This window comes from Lactuca sativa, chromosome 5, assembly GCF_002870075.4.
Source record: "Lactuca sativa cultivar Salinas chromosome 5, Lsat_Salinas_v11, whole genome shotgun sequence".
Classification (NCBI taxonomy): domain Eukaryota; kingdom Viridiplantae; phylum Streptophyta; class Magnoliopsida; order Asterales; family Asteraceae; genus Lactuca; species Lactuca sativa.
Genome location: NC_056627.2, coordinates 223,502,644 through 223,522,285, shown reverse-complemented (window position 1 = coordinate 223,522,285; position 19,642 = coordinate 223,502,644). Strand labels below are relative to the sequence as shown.

At 38.6% G+C, this 19,642-nt stretch overlaps 1 protein-coding gene across 1 annotated transcript; it reads left to right on the top strand.

Annotated features, from left to right (window-relative positions):
* The first annotated feature begins 14,376 nt into the window (after nucleotides 1-14,376).
* Nucleotides 14,377-18,856, top strand: LOC111878189 (serine carboxypeptidase 24). The gene is made up of 9 exons (XM_023874698.3): nucleotides 14,377-14,947; nucleotides 16,364-16,471; nucleotides 16,562-16,657; nucleotides 16,865-16,957; nucleotides 17,134-17,219; nucleotides 17,305-17,702; nucleotides 17,816-17,911; nucleotides 18,011-18,116; nucleotides 18,555-18,856. The coding sequence occupies exons 1-9, from the start codon at nucleotides 14,674-14,676 to the stop codon at nucleotides 18,696-18,698; spliced, it is 1,401 nt and encodes a 466-aa protein (XP_023730466.1). The 5' UTR covers nucleotides 14,377-14,673; the 3' UTR covers nucleotides 18,699-18,856.
* Nucleotides 18,857-19,642: the final 786 nt, after the last annotated feature.

Genomic DNA, 19,642 nt, shown 5'->3' with positions numbered 1-19,642 from the left:
GTTCAACATGCAAGATTCCAAGAAAGGAGAGTTACCCATCTAGAGTAACGCCAGATTGAGTAAGACTCAGAGCCCGAGTGTCGAGGCTGAGATAGCAGAAATGAGTCGAGTACTTTATGCTTCTGTTGTAGGCTCGATCATGTATGCTATGGCTTGTACTCGTCCCGATGTAGCCTTTGCTTTGAGCATGGTTAGCAGATATCAGGGGAATCCTGGCAAAGCTCACTGGACCACGGTAAAGAATATCCTCATGTACCTGCGGAGGACTAAGGACTGGGTCCTTACCCTCGGTGGGAGTGATGACTTGAGAGTTGTAAGGTATAGTGATGCTAGCTTCCAGACTGATAGGGATAATTTCCGCTCTCAGTCAGGCTGGGTCTTTACCTTAAATGGAGGAGCAATTACTTGGAAAAGTTCCAAGCAGGAGACAGTGGTTGATTCAACTTGCGAATCAGAGTATATAGCGGCAAGCGAGGTAGCAAAGGAGGCAATATGGCTGATGTAATACCCCCGTTTATTTATTAGATAAATAAATAAATTAATGAACGAATGGTAGCCTAAAATAAATAATTTTGTATGCAGGGTGTTGGATTCGAGGAGTTAAATGCCACATTTTTAGAAGTCGGGGTTAAAAGCGTGAGTTTGGGACTCATTTTATAAATATTTATGAAGACAGGGGCTCCGTGGTAATTATCGAGAATTATTTTAAAAAGAACTGAGGTGGAAGGGCTGATTATATCATAATTAAGATATTGGGGGTTGTATAGTAAATTTTGTACCTAAGGTGTAAAGGATTTTAATGCCGAGGGTTTAAATGGTAATTATTGGATCAAATTTGAAGAAGATTTCCAAAACCAGGGTTGAAAGTGTAAATTATGGGCTTTCTGTGAAAAGAATCCTATGGGGAGGGACCATTTATGTTATTATGGAAATATGTTTTTAAGGGTGTCGGGTATATAATTCACCCATAACCCTAACCCTAACAAACCCTCCAGTCGTCACCCCCTTATGTCTCCCACCGGCCACCACACCCCTCTTCACCTCCGGTCACCGCCATCACCTAGAAGCTCTCCACAGCCGACGATGGCATCACCAAGATCGACCGCCTGCTGCATCGCTGACGTTGAGGATGTGAACCGCTGTTGTTACATTCCGTTGGCGTGAACGCCATATCCATTTCCACCGCCACCGTGACTGCGGTACTCCGTAAACGTCGACCGCTGCTGCCGGAGACCGACGAACCGACTGTGCTCGCTGTCGGTTTGGTTGCTGCTGCTGGGTTACGCGCCCATTGTTGGACGTCATTACCTTCTCGCCAGAAGATCCACCGAAACTGGTAGCTATAACCGTATTCACCGCTGCAGCGATGCCGGAAGGCCACCGTACTTCTTTCCTTCTTTTTGACGCCGCCGTCGATCCATACGGAGGTTCTCTACTACGTTTTGGCTGCTTCCGCCTTCCTGTGGTGCTGCTGCAACCCTTTGCCGCTAGGTGGATGGTTGGTTTCTATTTCCGAGTAAAGGATGTAAAGATGTATGTGTTTCAATTATTGTGTGTGTGTGTTGGCCGGAGTTTACGAGAAAAGCCACCACAGCCACCACCGTGAGGTGGTGGCTGCCGCCATGTGTCGCCTGTGTATGTGTGTTTATTTTAGTATAGTGTATGTGTGTGTTATTTCGTGAGCTCATTGTAAAATGTAACCGGAAAGAAAAATAATGAAAAGAAATTCGAAACCACCACCGTGAGGTGGTGGCTGCCGCCACCAGCCGCCGTGTCGGGTGGCGGTGTGCTTTGATGGTGTGGTTGCCTTGTGAGTTGATTCGTTTGGGAGGGGTGCTTGAAACCCTAATGGGCCTTGTAAGCTCAAATGGGCCCAATAAAGCTTAATGGACTCTAATGGACCCGATAAAACCCTAATGGGCTTAATAATATTTTAGTGGGCTTAATAGGCCCAATAAAGCCCTAATTGACATACAAGCCCAACAAATTAATAATGGACTAGTATTTGAGTTGGAACACCCTAATGCCATGAAACCCTAATTTTGGGGAATTAATCGAGACACACGGGACTTATTAATAACTTGGAATATTAAATAATAATCATTGGCGGAAATTAATCTAAGCAATATTGGACTTAATGGATTAAGTCCTTAATGGATTAAGTCCTTAACGGGTTAAGTATGAAACTTAACCCTAATCATCATTTTATGTGAAACCATAATTTCACTTGGGTTTATTGTTGGGCCTTTCTATTGGGCCTTGATGATTGGGTTATTGAATGGACTATCCAAGATCAAGCAAATGATCTAGATTAATTTAATGGGCCTAGGGTAAGGCCCATGTAAAGGGCTTGGGCCCAATTTGGAAAATTGGGCCATAGATGGGCTATAGTTTGGGCCTTAATGAGTATATGATGTTGGGCCTTAGAATGTGACCATGTATAGGCCTAGGCCCAATTTGGAAAATTGGGCCATTTGTTGGGCTTTGATTCCTAATTGACTTTGGGCCTATGGATTGAGCCTTGGGCTTGAATAAGCCAAGCTAGGGGTAATGTAGTAATTACCCAAAGAATGTACTTATGGTTATATATTGGGACCCAATTATTAATTGGGTCTTATTTTGGTGTGGACAGTTCGGGAATATGTCACCCAGCAGTTGGGGTCAAGTCTGCGGGACTTCAGCAAGTGTGGGATTGTGTCTTTGGGACTTCAGCAGTGTGAGGTGAGTTACCTTCCAGTAGCGGTGGGTCTACGGCCACAATGTCGGCCCACCAGTATGAGTTGGATGTTAGATGATTGTCTTTGTGATATCATCTAGGTTTGCTACTATCTGATATGTTATATGCTGGCATGATATGTTATATGTGATAGTAGTAGAGTTCGGTTGTTAGGACCAAAGGGTAGTTCGGACACCCCAGGTATGTCTGATAGTATGTTTGTGTTATGATATATGTGATAGTAGTTGAGTGTGGGCGAGGCCCGTATCTCAGAGATAGTGGAGTGTGGGCGAGGCTCGTATCTCCCAGCTAGCGGAGTGTGGGCGAGGCCCGTATCTCCATGAGTGTGGGTGAGGCCCGTATCTCCTAGCTGTTCATTATATGATTGTATATACTTGTATGTTATGGTTTAGTAGCTGAGTGTGGGCGAGGCCCATATCTCAGAGATAGTGGAGTGTGGGCGAGGCCCGTATCTCCCAGCTAGCAGAGTGTGGGCGAGGCCCATATCTCCATGGGTGTGGGTGAGGCCCGTATCTCCTAGCTGTTCATTATATGATTATATGGTATGTGGTATGATGGGGTAACTCACTAAGTTTCATGCTTACAGTTTACAGTTTTGGTTTCAGGTACTCTTTTTCAAAGGAAAGGAGTCGGCTGGATCGCAACGCATCACAGTATGTTTTCTGCACATGAGATCTTTGGGATTACACTCTGATATGGTTTTACGATAAAATGCTTTGATTATTGACACTTTGGTTTTGACATGAGACATGAATATGAATGTTTTATTACTGATGGTTTTATATTATAACTTAATCAAAACGAAATTTTTGGCCTTGAATTTTGGGATGTTACAAGTTGGTATTAGAGCCTTGGTTTGAAGGATTCGGACATACTCTCGGGTGTGTCTGAATTCAAACTAAGGACTTGGTATGAAAATTTTTCAAAGGTAAAATCTTTTTATAAAAGAGGTTTGAAAAGAGAACAGAACTTTGAAAAGAACAAAGTGTATGATGCGTGCAATCAGCCGAGCTCAAGTAAGTTTTCCCCAAGATACCCATACATGTTATGATACAATATGTTATGATATGATTATGAGAACTGCATGCTAGATTAGGGCTAAGGATCTAGGAAGGATGCCCTATATGCCTATTGTATGTGCTTGTAGACTTGCATGCTAGTACTGATCAGTCAGTGATAGGATAGCCTGTTTAGGTTATGCCTGATTGTATGAGCCTTTGAATTGCATGTATAGATTCCTAATTAGAGGATAGAATGATTTGATTGGAATATGATGGTTAGATTTTCCATTGTGTGAATGCTACTTGCTTTGTGCTTTGTGGGACTTTTAGTAATGTGAGCTAACTATTAAGTGAATATGCTAAGTCACATGGGACACATGCCAGATAATCTCAGAGTGAGAGACTTGACCCTATTGAGCAACTCTTGTCTGAGTCCAACCGTTCTAGGGATAGGTCTATTACTCGAAGGATTATTTGATCTCTGTTGCATGTGGCTATATTCATGAGGTAGCTAGTTGACATTACTGGGAATCTTTCAGCAGCTGAGGACTGGGTGAGTTCGAGAACCTAGGAAAGCCTAGGATACGTTTCAGTGGGTTAGTAGTGAGGTTCAGTGAGACTTGGGTGTACCAGTTTGAGGAAGTGACTTAGAGGATTCGGGAGGATTGCTGAGGAAAGTATGGATAAGTGTGGAAGGTAGTATTGGGCCCGTACTACTGAAAGCACAGGATCCATACTCGAATTAGTGAGAGTCTTAGAGAATCTAAGAAGCTTCACGGAAGAGTTTGTGACCCAGTTTGGGGACAGAGGATGTTCCAGTTGTTGCAGCTTAGCCATTGGCAAGCGAGCTAGTGCGCGTGACAGGGTGTTAGACCTTGAAGGATATGATTTCCAAGAGTTGCAGATGCGGAATTGATTTGGGAGCACCCTGGAAAGAGAGGTGTGTGCCAGGTTCGTATAGTAGAGGGTCCCAGGAAGAGACCCATGACTTCTGATCATCGAGTGAAAGGCCAGTAGGGCCTGAGTCAGTGCAGCGCGTACGAGAAAGTACACGAGGGAGTTTGTCACTCCAAGGGTTTAGGCTGCTACAGGGTAGCATGATTGGTCATATCAGCAGAAGGGGGTCAGTATTCCTCCAGAGGTTGCGGGTATGTCATCTTCTATGATATTATGTGGATGTTTGGAATGCGTACCACTTTGGAATTGTGAGTGAGTTTGGATAAGTCAGACCTCGGGTCGGTTTTTCTGCTAGTGTTTGGTTACCAAGGATCATATATGCCATCCTGCATGTCGAAAGGTCCTTGATGAACCCAAATAGGGACGCATCTTGCGGAGTGGGTTTCGCGCATACCGTTATCATTTCAGATCTTTGTCGGGATCTATGCGGGAGTGTTATTTAGAGGATACTCGATCAGGGTTGGAGTGATTGTTCTCCAATGAAGTCAGCGTTCAGAGGTTCTATCATTGTTCAGGTATCGTCGGTAATTGTTTATGGATGAACTTTGGAGTTGAAGGCACTACCGTTGCTAGGACAGAACTGGTGACAGGAAGAGGGTAGTGTCAGTCGTGGGTCTTAGATGCATAAGTGGTTGGTCATTGGATGTTCAAGAGAATTGTGTTTTCGCATGGGCTGTGTTCGGTTAGAGTTCAGTGGTATTGCAAGATTGGGAGTGGGAACGAGGATTCGTCCGCTAGAGTAAAGATTAAGGTCTTCAATTGACAGCATGTTAGATGGATTGGGGTGTCAGATTGGACCATATTTCAAGAGTACTCTTTAAGATTTCAGAGGATAGGCGATCTTAACGCTTGATTGGTAATGGATCGCTAGCACTGGTAAGTACAAGTTATCATCAGTGGACTATTAGAAAGTGAGAAGGATCGGGAATCCTTCAATTCTCATGTACAGTGAAGACTTAGTCGAATCTAAGTGGGGGAGAGACTTTTTATAAAGTTCTCCAACTGTGAGTTCTGGTTGCGCAAGGTGCAATCTCTTGGCCACCTTGTCAACCAGAAGGGTATTCTAGTTGATACGGCCAAGATAGAGGTCGTGATGTAGTGGGAGATTCTGAGGTCTCCATACAAGATTCGAAGTTTCCCGTGTCTAGCAGGTTATTACTGGATACTTATACGGGACTTCTCTGAGATTCTGGTTCCTTTGACCCGACTGACCAAGAAGTCAGTGGCCTTTCTTTAGGGGCCTGAGCAGCAGGCAGCCTTCGAGACTCTCAGACAGCGATTGTGCGAGGCACTGAGTCTCACCATGCCTAAGGGTGTAGATGATTTCGTGGGTTATTGTGATGCTTTGATCATGGGCATGAGTGCGGTATTGATACATTGGGATCACGTGATAGCAGGTTTCAGGAACCCAACATTTCAGATGATTGGCGAACAAATAGAGACCAGGGAGGTCTCGTTAGATTTTGGAAAGTAGCCATGTGGCTACATACTGCTTCAGGCAGTTCAGTGTTCGGGCAGTTTCAGCGTTTGGGCAGCATTAGTATTTGCATTTCATGTTGCAAATACAGACGAAATAGCTGGTTGATTAGGAAGTGGTAAGTCACTTACAACGGGAATCATGGGGATAAGTGGAACTGTGATTCTATTTTCTAGTGGGAGCCCTGGTTATAAAAAGTTGAATAGTCAGTTGTGGGATGAATAGACTGGATTCAACGATGATGATTTAGTATGAGTGGTCTGTCAGGGAATCAGACTATCTCAAGGCAGCAGATTTCAGAAGAAGTGGATGTGATCTTGTGGTGACAAATTCGTTCACCTGCGGATTTTAGGGCTTTACAAGGATGGGTCATGGTTACCCTGGGAAGGCTAGGGTGTGCCTAGGTTGGTGACCATGCTATTTGGGTAGCTGGGCGAGTAAGGGATGGTAAGGAATGATTTCGAGGACGAAATCTTATTTAAGTGGGGGAGAGTTGTAATACCCCGTTTATTTATTAGATAAATAAATAAATTAATGAATGAATGGTAGCCTAAAATAAATAATTTTGTATGCAGGACGTTGGATTCGAGGAGTTAAATGCCACATTTTTATAAGTCGGGGTTAAAAGCGTGAGTTTCGGACTTATTTTATAAATATTTATGAAGACAGGGGCTCCATGGTAATTATCGAGAATTATTTTAAAAATAATTGAGGTGGAAGGGCTGATTATATCATAATTAAGATATTGGGGGCTGTATAGTAAATTTTGTACCTAAGGTGTAAAGGATTTTAATGCCGAGGGTTTAAATGGTAATTATTGGATCTAATTTGAAGAAGATTTCCAAAACCAAGGTTGAAAGTGTAAATTGTGGGCTTTCTGTGAAAAGAATCCTATGGGGAGGGACCATTTATGTTATTATGGAAATATGTTTTTAAGGGTGCCGGGTATATAATTCACCCATAACCCTAACCCTAACAAACCCTCCAGCCGTCACCCCCTTATGTCTCCCACCGGCCACCACACTCCTCTTCACCTCCAGTCACCGCCATCACCTAGAAGCTCTCCACAGCCAATGATGGCATCACCAAGATCGACCACCTGCTGCATCGCCAATGTTGAGGCTGTGAACTGTCGTTGTTACATTCCGTTGGCGAGAACGTCATATCCATTTCCACCGCCACCGTGATTGCGGGACTCCGTAATCGTGGACCGCTGTTGTCGGAGATGGACGAACCGACTGTCTTCACTGTCGGTTTGGTTGCTGCTGCTGGGTTACGCGCCCATTGTCGGACGCCGTTACCTTCTCGCCGGAAGAGCCACCGAAACTAGTAGCTATAACCGTATTCGCCGCTGCAGCGATGCCGGAACGCCACCGTACTTCTTTCCTTCTTTTTGACGCCGTTGTCGATCCATACGGAGGTTCTCTGCTATGTTTTGGCCGCTTCCGCCTTCCTGTGGTGCTGCCGCAACCCTTTGCCGCTAGGTGGATGGTTGGTTTCTATTTCCGAGTAAAGGATGTAAAGATGTATTTGTTTCAATTGGTGTGTGTGTGTTGGCCGGAGTTTACGAGAAAAGCCACCACAGCCACCACCGTGAGGTGGTGGCTGCCGCCATGTGCCGCCTGTGTATGTGTGTTTATTTTAGTATAGTGTATGTGTGTGTTATTTCGTGAGCTCATTGTAAAATGTAACCGGAAAGAAAAATAATGAAAAGAAATTCGAAACCACCACCGGCCGCCGTGTCGGGTGGCGGTGTGCATTGATGGTGTGGTTGCCTTGTGAGTTGATTCGTTTGGGAGGGGTGCTTGAAACCCTAATGGGCCTTGTAAGCTCAAATGGGCCCAATAAAGCTTAATGGACTCTAATGGACCCGATAAAACCCTAATGGGCTTAATAATATTTTAGTGGGCTTAATAGGCCCAATAAAGCCCTAATTGACATACAAGCCCAACAAATTAATAATGGGCTAATATTTGAGTTGGAAAACCCTAATGCCATGAAACCCTAATTTTAAGGAATTAATCGAGACACACGGGACTTATTAATAACTTGGAATATTAAATAATAATCATTGGCGGAAATTAATCTAAGCAATATTGGACTTAATGGATTAAGTCCTTAACGGGTTAAGTAGGAAACTTAACCCTAATCATCATTTTATATGAAACCCTAATTTCACTTTGGTTTATTGTTGGGCATTTCTATTGGGCCTTGATGATTGGGTTATTGAATGGACTATCCAAGATCAAGCAAATGGTCTAGAGTAATTTAATGGGCCTAGGGTAAGGCCCATGTAAAGGGCTTGGGCCCAATTTGGAAAATTGGGACATAGATGGGCTATAGTTTGGGCCTTAATGAGTATATGATGTTGGGCCTTAGAATGTGACCATGTATAGGCCTAGGCCCAATTTGGAAAATTGGGCCATTTGTTGGGCTTTGATTCCTAATTGACTTTGGGCCTATGGATTGAGCCTTGGGCTTGAATAAGCCAAGCTAGGGGTAATGTAGTAATTACCCAAAGAATGTACTTATGGTTATATATTGGGACCCAATTATTAATTGGGTGTTATTTTGGTGTGGACAGTTCGGGAATCTGTCAGCCAGCAGCTGGGGTCAAGTCTGCAGGACTTCAGGAAGTGTGGGATTGTGTCTTCGGGACTTCAGCAGTGTGAGGTGAGTTACCTTCCAGTAGCGGCGGGTCTACGGCCACAATGCCGGCCCACCAGTATGAGTTGGATGTTAGATGATTGTCTTTGTGATATCATCTAGGTTTGCTACTATCTGATATGTTATATGCTGGCATGATATGTTATATGTGATAGTAGTAGAGTTCGGTTGTTAGGACCAAAGGGTAGTTCGGACACCCCAGGTATGTCTGATAGTATGTTTGTGTTATGATATATGTTATAGTAGCTGAGTGTGGGCGAGGCCCGTATCTCAGAGATAGAGGAGTGTGGGCGAGGCACGTATCTCCCAGCTAGCGGAGTGTGGGCGAGGCCCGTATCTCCATGAGTGTGGGCGAGGCCCGTATCTCCTAGCTGTTCATTATATGATTGTATATACTTGTATGTTATGGTTTAGTAGCTGAGTGTGGGTGAGGCCCATATCTCAGAGATAGTGGAGTGTGGGCGAGGCCCGTATCTCCCAACTAGCGGAGTGTGGGCGAGGCCTGTATCTCCATGGGTGTGGGCGAGGCCCGTATCTCCTAGCTGTTCATTATATGATTGTATGGTATGTGGTATGATGGGGGAACTCACTAAGCTTCATGCTTACAGTTTACAGTTTTGGTTTCAGGTACTCGTTTTCAAAGGAAAGGAGTCGGTTGGATCGCAACGCATCACACTATGTTTTCTGCACATGAGATCTTTGGGATTACACTCTGATATGGTTTTACGATAAAATACTTTGATTATTGACACTTTGCTTTTGACATGAGACATGAATATGAATGTTTTATTACTGATGGTTTTATATTATAACTTAATCAAAACGAAATTTTTGGCCTTGAATTTTGGGATGTTACAGCTGAAGAACTTCATTTGAGACCTTGGAGTTGTACCAACTATAAAGGAGCCTATGGAAATTTTCTATGATAGTGAAAGTGCAGTTGCCTTTGCAAAAGAACCAAGGGATCATGAGAGATCCAGACACATCGACAGAAAATACCATTTCATCAAACATCGAATAGAAGAAGGACTCCTCGTGGAAAAGAGGGTATCATCGGATGAGAACCCAGCAGATCCCCTCACGAAGGGACTGGGTAGTGTTAAGCATCTCTAGCATGCGAGGCACATAGGGCTAAAGGATGATATTAGTTTTAGTAGTTAGATAGCTCTGAAATTTGTAAAGTGTAATTGACATTTGATGATGAATAAAAGTTGTGTGTATTTATGAGTAAAGTGTTGCTATCTTTTGTCAATCGTTTACTATATTTCTTTTGCATGTTTTGACTTCCAGAATATTTATGTTATGTATTGCATAATATTCAAATTCTCCACAGTCGGTCATATGTTGGAAGTAGGTATGAATCAAGACTGTCATGAGTTGGTTGTAGAGGTCTAATATGTTGGACATGGCTACAACACTCATGAGTGCTCATAAGTTCTGAGTATTGGATTCAGCCCACGCTCACTGGTATCACTTCATGGAATTTATCGTGAGTGATCGTGAGACGGTAATATCATATAAGTCTTCAAACCTAGAGATATGACTTATTGCCTATGAGTTGGTTATACATTGATTGTACGAAAATGCATTGGTAACTCGATGTTATAAATCGTGCTTTTGTGTGTGAGTCAACAAGTAGTAGAACAAGCATATGAGTCAAAGTTTATATGTTCCTTCTTGGATTAGAAGCGATATCTGGGCCCCTCGATAATTTTTTTTTGACCCATGTACAGGGCCCGGTCAGAACTAAATTGATGTGTTCGATTAAGTTCTTTGTCAAACAAATCGGAAATCAAGAAACAAACTGGTGGATAATAAGTAAGACATTGTTCCATGTATTTGTCCGGCTGATATCTAGAACAGAGGATTATATGATCACTTATCTTAAATGGCATATCATCATCATCTCAGTTCTGAGAGACCTTGAAAGAGCTACGATTGTTGATCGGTTCCCGAAGTCATACTTGCAGTTATAGTTATTAGACTTATCCAAATGGGAGACTGTTGGATAAGGTGTCTAAGTCCATAACTATTTCTGGTATGTACTTGACCCTGGTTGGCATGGTCCATTTGGGTTGCATGGCATCATGCATTTGGATAGACTAAAATAAGAGAAATAACACTTATGGTTTATTAATATATTATAAGTTCTAATATATTAATAATATTATTTAATTAGTATTGATCAAGAATTAATTAAGTGATCAAACGGTGACTAATTAAATATATGGGTTGATTGTGTAAATCACTTATACTTGTATAGTGGGCTAATGCTCCATGGATTATCAAGTTTGGCTAAAACCCATAGGATGCTCCATGTATGCTCCATGGTGGTTATAGAACCCATGGGTCATGGAAATGAAAGGTCATGACAATTAGGGTTTACATGGTGTAACCCTAATTGTAACACACTATATAAGGACCCTTATGTTCACCAAAATTGGACTTAAGCAAGAAAGAAGAGGGCTAGCTGATTTCTAGTAGTGTGACATTTCTCTCAAAGTTTATTCCAAGTGTATTTGGTGTTGTGTGAGACATTTGAGGCATCACACTTGGGGTGCTAGGCTCTCAAGGTTTTCAAGGAATCCAAACTACTACAAGGTATGATTTCTAGTTAACTTTTATATTGAAAAATTCCCCATGTATGCTAGATAGAATTATGAACCTTGGAAATCAATTTTGCATGTATCTTAGTCAAACATAAATCCAAGGTTTCTACGGTTGCATGAACACCTTAGGAGTGTTAGAATGCTCAAAACCCTACAATATGTATACCGGACTCCGGTCCGATGCCGGGCGGGGCCAATGTCGGACTTCGGTGTAATGTCGGGTGGGGCCCGATGTAGCGGGCAAGGCCCAATGTATGTTATTATGTGATTATGTGTATGGTATGTGGTAGTTTTGGGAGACTCACTAAGCTTCATGCTTACAGTTTTTAGTTTTGGTTTCAGGTACTTCCGGTAGCTAGGGGAAGAGCTCGGGATGATTGCAGTGCACACACCATTGATTCAGCCTAGGATGTTTAGACTCTGATATTTGGCACATGATTTTGATACAATATTTTATTATGATGATTTGAGATACATTACTTATGTTCTTTTTATGAGATGACAAATGTTATTTATGGTTTTATAAATAATCAAAACGAAATTTTTGGACTGTATTTTTAGGATGTTTCATATTCACTTGGTTCTGGGGAGTAGCACCCCTCTTAGTGATCATACTTCTTACATGCAGTTGGTCAGTTCCTTGGTTTATCTCACGGTTACACGTCCTGATCTCGCATATGCAGTTCTACGGTGAGTTAGTTTATGAAAACTCCCTACTCATATCGTTATGCAGTTATCCTGCGAATCCTTTGATGAATTGAAGCTCTTTGTTGAATAAACCACAAATTCTCATATAAATTGATCAATACTCAATTATTAAGGGTTGTGTTATAAGTATCCTACTTCACTCATATATAGTTTCACATCAGGAGGTGCACAAGAATTATTACACTAACATGTATGGGTACACAACATTGGGGGTACTAATAGAAATTGTCATTATTAATAAGTTGTATTTGTAGCCATGGACATGAAGTAATCAAGAATCCTTTGAAAACAATCGATGTCATACAGAGTACCAACATAGTTAAATCGTTGATTCGGTATCAGTGTATCATCTAAAACCGCTGAGTCCAACTGGGCTCCGACCCGTTTCTCAAGATTTTCTCTACAAGATGGAGACATGTACAACACCAACGCAGTCCGAAGGAGTCTCATAAGAAACTAAGTGCCAACAATCCCTTTTTTGTTCGGAAGTAACTCAACAATTTCTTCCAATAATGCCCTTTGATTTGCAGCTGAAGGAGCAGAAACGGGTTTTGAATGGCTTGCATCGTTGAAACTTGATTTTATGTTCATTAATGGAATGTATTTCTTCGCATACCCCACAAGTGATCCCGCTATTGTTTTAGATTTCATGCCTTGAGACTCCATGGTTTGAATCACTCATTTGTATAAATGTAAACCAAGAAATGAGACATCTTTATACCACCAATCATCACCGAATGTTTGCGGTTTATTTGAGGTGGGAATTCCATTCCAGATTATAGAGGTTTGTGTGATGTTATTGACCGGTGACGTGGCAGTGGGAAGGGGTTGTATAGGTTTTGACATGAACAAGCCTTTATAACTAAAAAATCTATGCATCGTGAGATGAGGTTGAGGTCATCTACATCTGAAAGAACTTCTTCACAGCTTTCAAGAGCATCCATGGAGAAGAAACAGGGAAAAAAGAAAATATATAACAAAATGTCATATTTTATTCACATTTAGGTTGTGTATTTATTTATTCTTTTGAAGAGCTGATTTTTTTAGATAAAAAAATAGTTCAATACATATCAATGGAAGGCAAATGGACAACAAGCTACACCGCTAGCCCTTTCTGGATGGCAAAATCAATTATTTTGAAAACAACATTTGTGGATCTAATATAACATTAGAATGCATAACCCGTTGAACTCTGTTGAGGAGCTCTACCGCCTCTGACGCGAGAAATTCATATGTATCAAATGCAAAAGATATAAACACATGTTGATTTTCTATACATGCATTCTCGTGTTTTGCCACTTTTAATTGAACATATTTTAGCTGTATAGAATCAATGTAGTTATCTAATTTTTTGTGAGTTCTTTTATTTGAAAATTTTCATAAAACTTCAAAAAGCAATCGGATGAGGTTATCTATTTTTTTAACTTGTTAATTAACAAACATTTGTAATTAGTTTTTTCAAATTTTAATGTATCATATTTTATTTCAACCGATTATAAAAGCAATGGGTATGGGACTAGACAATGGCTTTTTTGTCTACGTAGACATGCCTTAACGGCTTCATAACATGGGAAACACCATTTCCTCATTGGTGTCATGATGCTTCTCATTGTGATGACATTTTGCAACGGGAGATTAAGCCAATGAAATCACTCTTCTTCCATTCTTTCTCCTTCTCTCTCTACATCTTAACATGAAGAACATCATTTCCCCCATGGTGTTATGATGATGTTATGGTTGAAGTGACACTTAATATTTGACGTTTCAACTTATCCATACTGACTGCTCTAAATATACAACTCAATAAATGTTTCATAGAAAAAATTAAAAGATTTTTATATTATGAAGATAAAATGAGCTTTTCTAATTTTAAGTTTTTTAAAGGGTAAATCTAACCTCATAAAACTTTCTCGTTTGTTTGAAAAAGTTTAATTACTTTTTTTATAGTTTAGGAGTTTAAAGTTCAATTCTACCTGTTAAAATGATTCTTTCAACAAAATTTGCTCATTCGTATGACTTATTCTCTTCCTTTTTTTTAAATCTAAGGTTAATTCTTGTTATAAACATAAATGAAATTAAAAAATAATTTAAGAAAATTAGCTTTCTATTTTAAATACTCTAACTTTCATATTATCTGCATATCAAAATTTTGATAATAAATTAAAACGCGTAGATTGGTGGCATTCTAGTTTCAAAACATGAATCTTGAAGAGAGATGAAGCTTGGCTTTGTGAGCATTTATGGTGATGTTCATCCATTGTGTTCGTAACCTAATCTTCATCTACCATACCTGTCATCCCTCATATTCACTTTGTTGCTCTCTCTCTCTCTCTCTCTCTCTCTCTCTCTCTCTCTCTCTCATATACATTAATTGTATATATATACTTATATACGTATATATTTATAGGTATAGAGATCTAGAGACGTGATACTTACTCTTTTTCTTCTGCATATAACCTAGAGAGAGACTGTAGAGAGAGAGAGAGAGGAGAGAAGAGAAAGAGACTGTAGAGAGAGATGGGGGGTCAAGGGAGAAGGATAACTGATCAGACGTGTCTAGTTTTTGTGTGCTTTTTCTTGACTTCAAGATTCACCGACATAGCTTCACTAACCACACAACAAGAAAAGGATCGAATCACAGCGTTGCCTGGGCAGCCGGAGGTGGCGTTCTCTCAGTTTTCCGGCTACGTTACTGTCCACAAGAAAAATGGTCGAGCCCTTTTCTACTGGTTGACTGAAGCCGCAACTCACAATCCAGACCAGAAGCCTCTTCTTCTTTGGCTCAATGGAGGTACTTAATTACTGCTTCTATGCCATGCAATAATTACCAACTAACAATTAATATTAACCTGACTTTTTTTTTTTTTTTGGAACCGGCCAATGATATATAAAGAGGAAATATTAACCTGACTTGTATCACTATATATATACACCTAATATATAAACGTGAACTTAAAATTTAATACTAAAAGGCAATGCGTATTCTTAGTTAGATAATTCTGTTTTTCATGAAGCAAAAATTAAAATTAATGTTAACAAAAAGTAAAGACTAGGAAAACGTTTGAGAGTGGCATTAATTATCGCATCATCCCGTTAACATATAATTCATAACTCACAAACACGATATTGAATGAAGTGTGAAATTCAAACTTTAAACTGCATACATAATTGCGCTCTCGACCCAAAAAAAGAAAAAATATATATATACTATAGTGTTTATTCATTTTTTTACTACAATTTTTTTTTGTAACGTTAAATTTAATCCATTCATAAACTAATCTTAATTTCAACTATGTCCATTCTTCAAATACCATGGGACTAGAAGCTTTTGTAAAATGTCATTTATCTACCTTACTACAAAAATAGGCCTACATGGGTGCTTCTTATATAGTTATTTATAATTGATTATACAACTATTAGTTTTCTGTTATTTTATTAATCCAAATTAAATTATTTTTTAATTAACAATGATTATACAAATTTAATAAACATCCCAAATTTTGTTCTCATTAATTTGATTATGACATGCTATAGTCTAAAGTTGACTCACAACTTTTTAACTAATTAGTCAAACTTCCTTTATTTGCCTCACAAAGTTGGTATATGTATTTACAAAGTTGTGAATAAGCTTTATATAAATATGTTCAAAATTAGTTGTATATTTGCTCAAAAGTTCCATAAATGATAAATCACGTTCAACTTATTGGCTAACTACTAAAACTTTTGAATAACATCTCATTCCTTAATTTGTTAGGCAAACAACGTGAGTTTTACCGGTTGCATTGTTTTAAAAATTATAAAGTTATGAAAAAATAATTAATTAAAAATATAGGCACACTTATCATTGTGACTATGAACGTGTGTTTTGTCATGTGGATTATCTTGTCAATTGTCAAAATAATACTGTTGAAAGCATAAAAATACACAGTGGATCTGTGCGGTTTAATTACTCATGAGGCTAGCTTTGTTCTTTTTTAATTGGCCAAGAATATGAAAATGCAAGGACAACTATGTCATATCATTAAAGAATGAGGGTCAAGATTGTCTTTTGTCTCATAATATATTATAACGACACTCGAATGGTCAATGTGGTAGACAGGCGTACATGCATACACATTAAATTCACATAAAAGTGGGTTATCTTCTTTTAATTTATTGTTTATAAACAAAATAACAGCAAGATATAAATTTGTATATGTAAGTACAGGACCAGGTTGCTCATCAATAGCATATGGAGCCTCAGAAGAAATTGGACCTTTCAGAATTAACAAGACTCTCTCTTCTCTGTACCTCAATAAATACTCATGGAACAAAGGTTAAACCATTTCTTATTTATTTTTTCAAAATAAATAATGTCATTTTTAAAATTCCAAATTAAGATTTTATTTCTATGATAATATAACAGAGGCAAATATTCTCTTTCTTGAATCTCCCGCGGGTGTCGGTTTTTCGTACACAAACACTAGCTCTGATCTCAAAGACACTGGCGACAAAAGAACCGGTATACATTTCAATCAGTATAAGTTGCATCATCTGCTTGTAAATACAAACAGAACAGATGATGCATATATAGTATGGAATTATATTCCATGTAATATAATGTACAAATTAAGGCATCATATTATTATTGATCAATTTTAGAAAATCCAAACCAGCTAGTTATGTGTAAGGAATATTGTACAAGTCACTGTTTACTTTCATTGTGTAGCAAGGGATGCACTAGTATTCCTCAAAAGATGGATGTCAAGATTTCCACAATACAAGCAGAGGGATTTCTACATATCTGGGGAAAGTTATGCAGGTCAGCTTTTTAACCTTTTCCCAAAAAAAATCCCACCACAAAAATAACCATAATAGTAAAAATCCTAATAAACTTAACGTACAACTCCCAATGCACAGTGTACAAGTCAATCTTACAACTTACAAGTTACAACCACTATCATCTTCGATTTGACCATTCTTTATGTCTTTTATTAGGTCATTATGTTCCTCAATTAGCCAAGAAAATCCATGTTTACAACAAGAATCATCCCGATCCATTCATCAACCTAAAAGGATTCATAGTAAGTACTTACTTTCTTGAAAAGATTCCCATCAAAATTCAAAAGTTACATACGAGTTAACCGAATGTACAACATCTTAATGCAGGTTGGAAATGCAGTGACAGATAACAAGTATGATAATATCGGGACAGTTGAATATTGGTGGAGTCATTCGATTATATCAGACACAACCTACAAATCGATCAAGAATTCTTGCACATTTTCATCACAAAACTACACAGAAAAATGCGATGATGCAATCAATTATGCATGGAATCATGAGTTTGGAGAGATCGATCAATACAGCATTTACACACCTTCATGCAACATATCATCACGTAATGCAACTTCTACAAGGCTCAAGAACAGTCTTGTACGTAGAAGAGCTTCAAGCTATGATCCATGCATCGAGAAAAATGCTGAAAAGTATTATAATCGACCTGATGTACAACAAGCAATGCATGCAAATTACACGGGGATTCCATATAAGTGGACTGCTTGCAGGTTGATTAATTTCACTACTTGAATTCATGGAATTTGCGACAAATTCAATATTTCTTGATGGATTAATTAATGTCATGGGTGTTAAAGATTTTAGTTTATGATTGCTTTTGCAGTGATGAACTTCTATTAAACTGGAAGGATTCTGAGTTTTCGATGCTATCAACTTACAGGAAGTTAATCGCAGCTGGTTATCGAATTTGGATGTTTAGGTATATATACAATATATAAAAATAAAATTAGTTTAAGATATCTTAAAAAAATAAAAACTAATTAACGTGATTGTGTATTATTGTATGTTATAAACACAGTGGTGACACGGATTCTGTTGTGCCAGTTACTGCAACAAGGTTTTCACTCAGCCATCTCAATCTTACGGTTAAAACTCAGTGGTACCCATGGTATTTAAATGGACAGGTACATAAATGATCATAAATTATCATTATTATTTTTTTTTTGTGTGTGTGAAAGAATACAGTATGATATATTAGTTTCTTTATCTATTAATTACGTTCGTTGATAGATAAAGTGGGTGCATGAATAATAATGTATGCATGGACAAAGTGTTTTACACATATATGATATATATACAGTTTGTTTCTTTCCTAAACTAAATAAATATTTTAAACGAGACTAAATAATGATTTTACGCAATATTCAATTTTCACAATAACAATATTTATCAATTCTAACACTTTAGAGGAGTTGGATGAAAAAAGAAATACGAATGACACATAAGATGTATTAATTCATTAAGTCACTTTGTACATTTAAAGTAAAAAAGAAATATACATGCATCCATACATGTTTAGATTAACTACACAAATTAAGAGATGAAATTGGTGTTTATAACAGGTGGGTGGATGGACAGAAGTGTATGATGGATTAACATTTGCGACAGTTAGGGCAGCTGGTCACGAAGTCCCTTTGTTGCAGCCTCAAAGAGGGTTTCTTCTCTTCGAATCGTTCTTGGCTGGAAAAAATTTACCAAGATCATGAGAATTAGTTAGAAAGTTGAAGCAATAATCAACCTAGAGAGAATTTGTGGGTTGGTAATTAAGTATACGCATTATTGATTCAGATGAATTTGATACGGAAATTCTTGTGTTGATAAGATTTATTGACCCTTCTGTTATTAATTACATCATTATTTATTATTCCGGGGTTTTGAGTTCAAATTTTAAGGTTATTAGCTGTTGAAAATCGATAATGTTGATGCCAATTCAAATCATATTTTAGAATTGAACGTTTTTAAGCAGCTTGAAGCCTACATGGATCGTTTCCGGTTTACGGTCCAATTAAATTGCATCCGTGTTTTTGGGCTTGAATTTACAAACGGGCCAAATTACTAGGCTGTAGCCATAAGACCCGTAACCCTGTGCGGCTGTGCCCATTACTTAGGCATCATCCTTTGGATGTAGAAGTGCACAAAGTAAGGCACTGTCAGAAAAGAAAAAAAAAAAATATATATATATATATATATATATATATATATATATATATATATATATATATATATATATATATATATATATATATAACCTAAGCCTAAAGGGAGTGGTAACACTCTTAGCATGTTGCCACATAAGATTTTTAAGTTTTTTTCATGACACATAGGCTTAACATGTCTAGCACAAAAAAGATAAGGAGGAAAAGTATGACAATTTAATAGGTTTAATTATGGAGAAAAAAATAAAATATATAAAAAAAATACAAATCAATCAATCACAACACACTTTCATGCTTTCTCTCTCCTCTCTCCTCTCGCTACATTCATGACATCTCTTTCTTAGCACCCTCCTTGGCATAAGGTACGGAGTGATGTAACACCTTTAACACTTTCCTTAACACCTCCCTTTACACCTCTATTCAAGAATGTTTTAATTAAGATATAATTTTAAGCATGTTGCTATATATTTTGTTGTCATTTTATGTTCTATGTT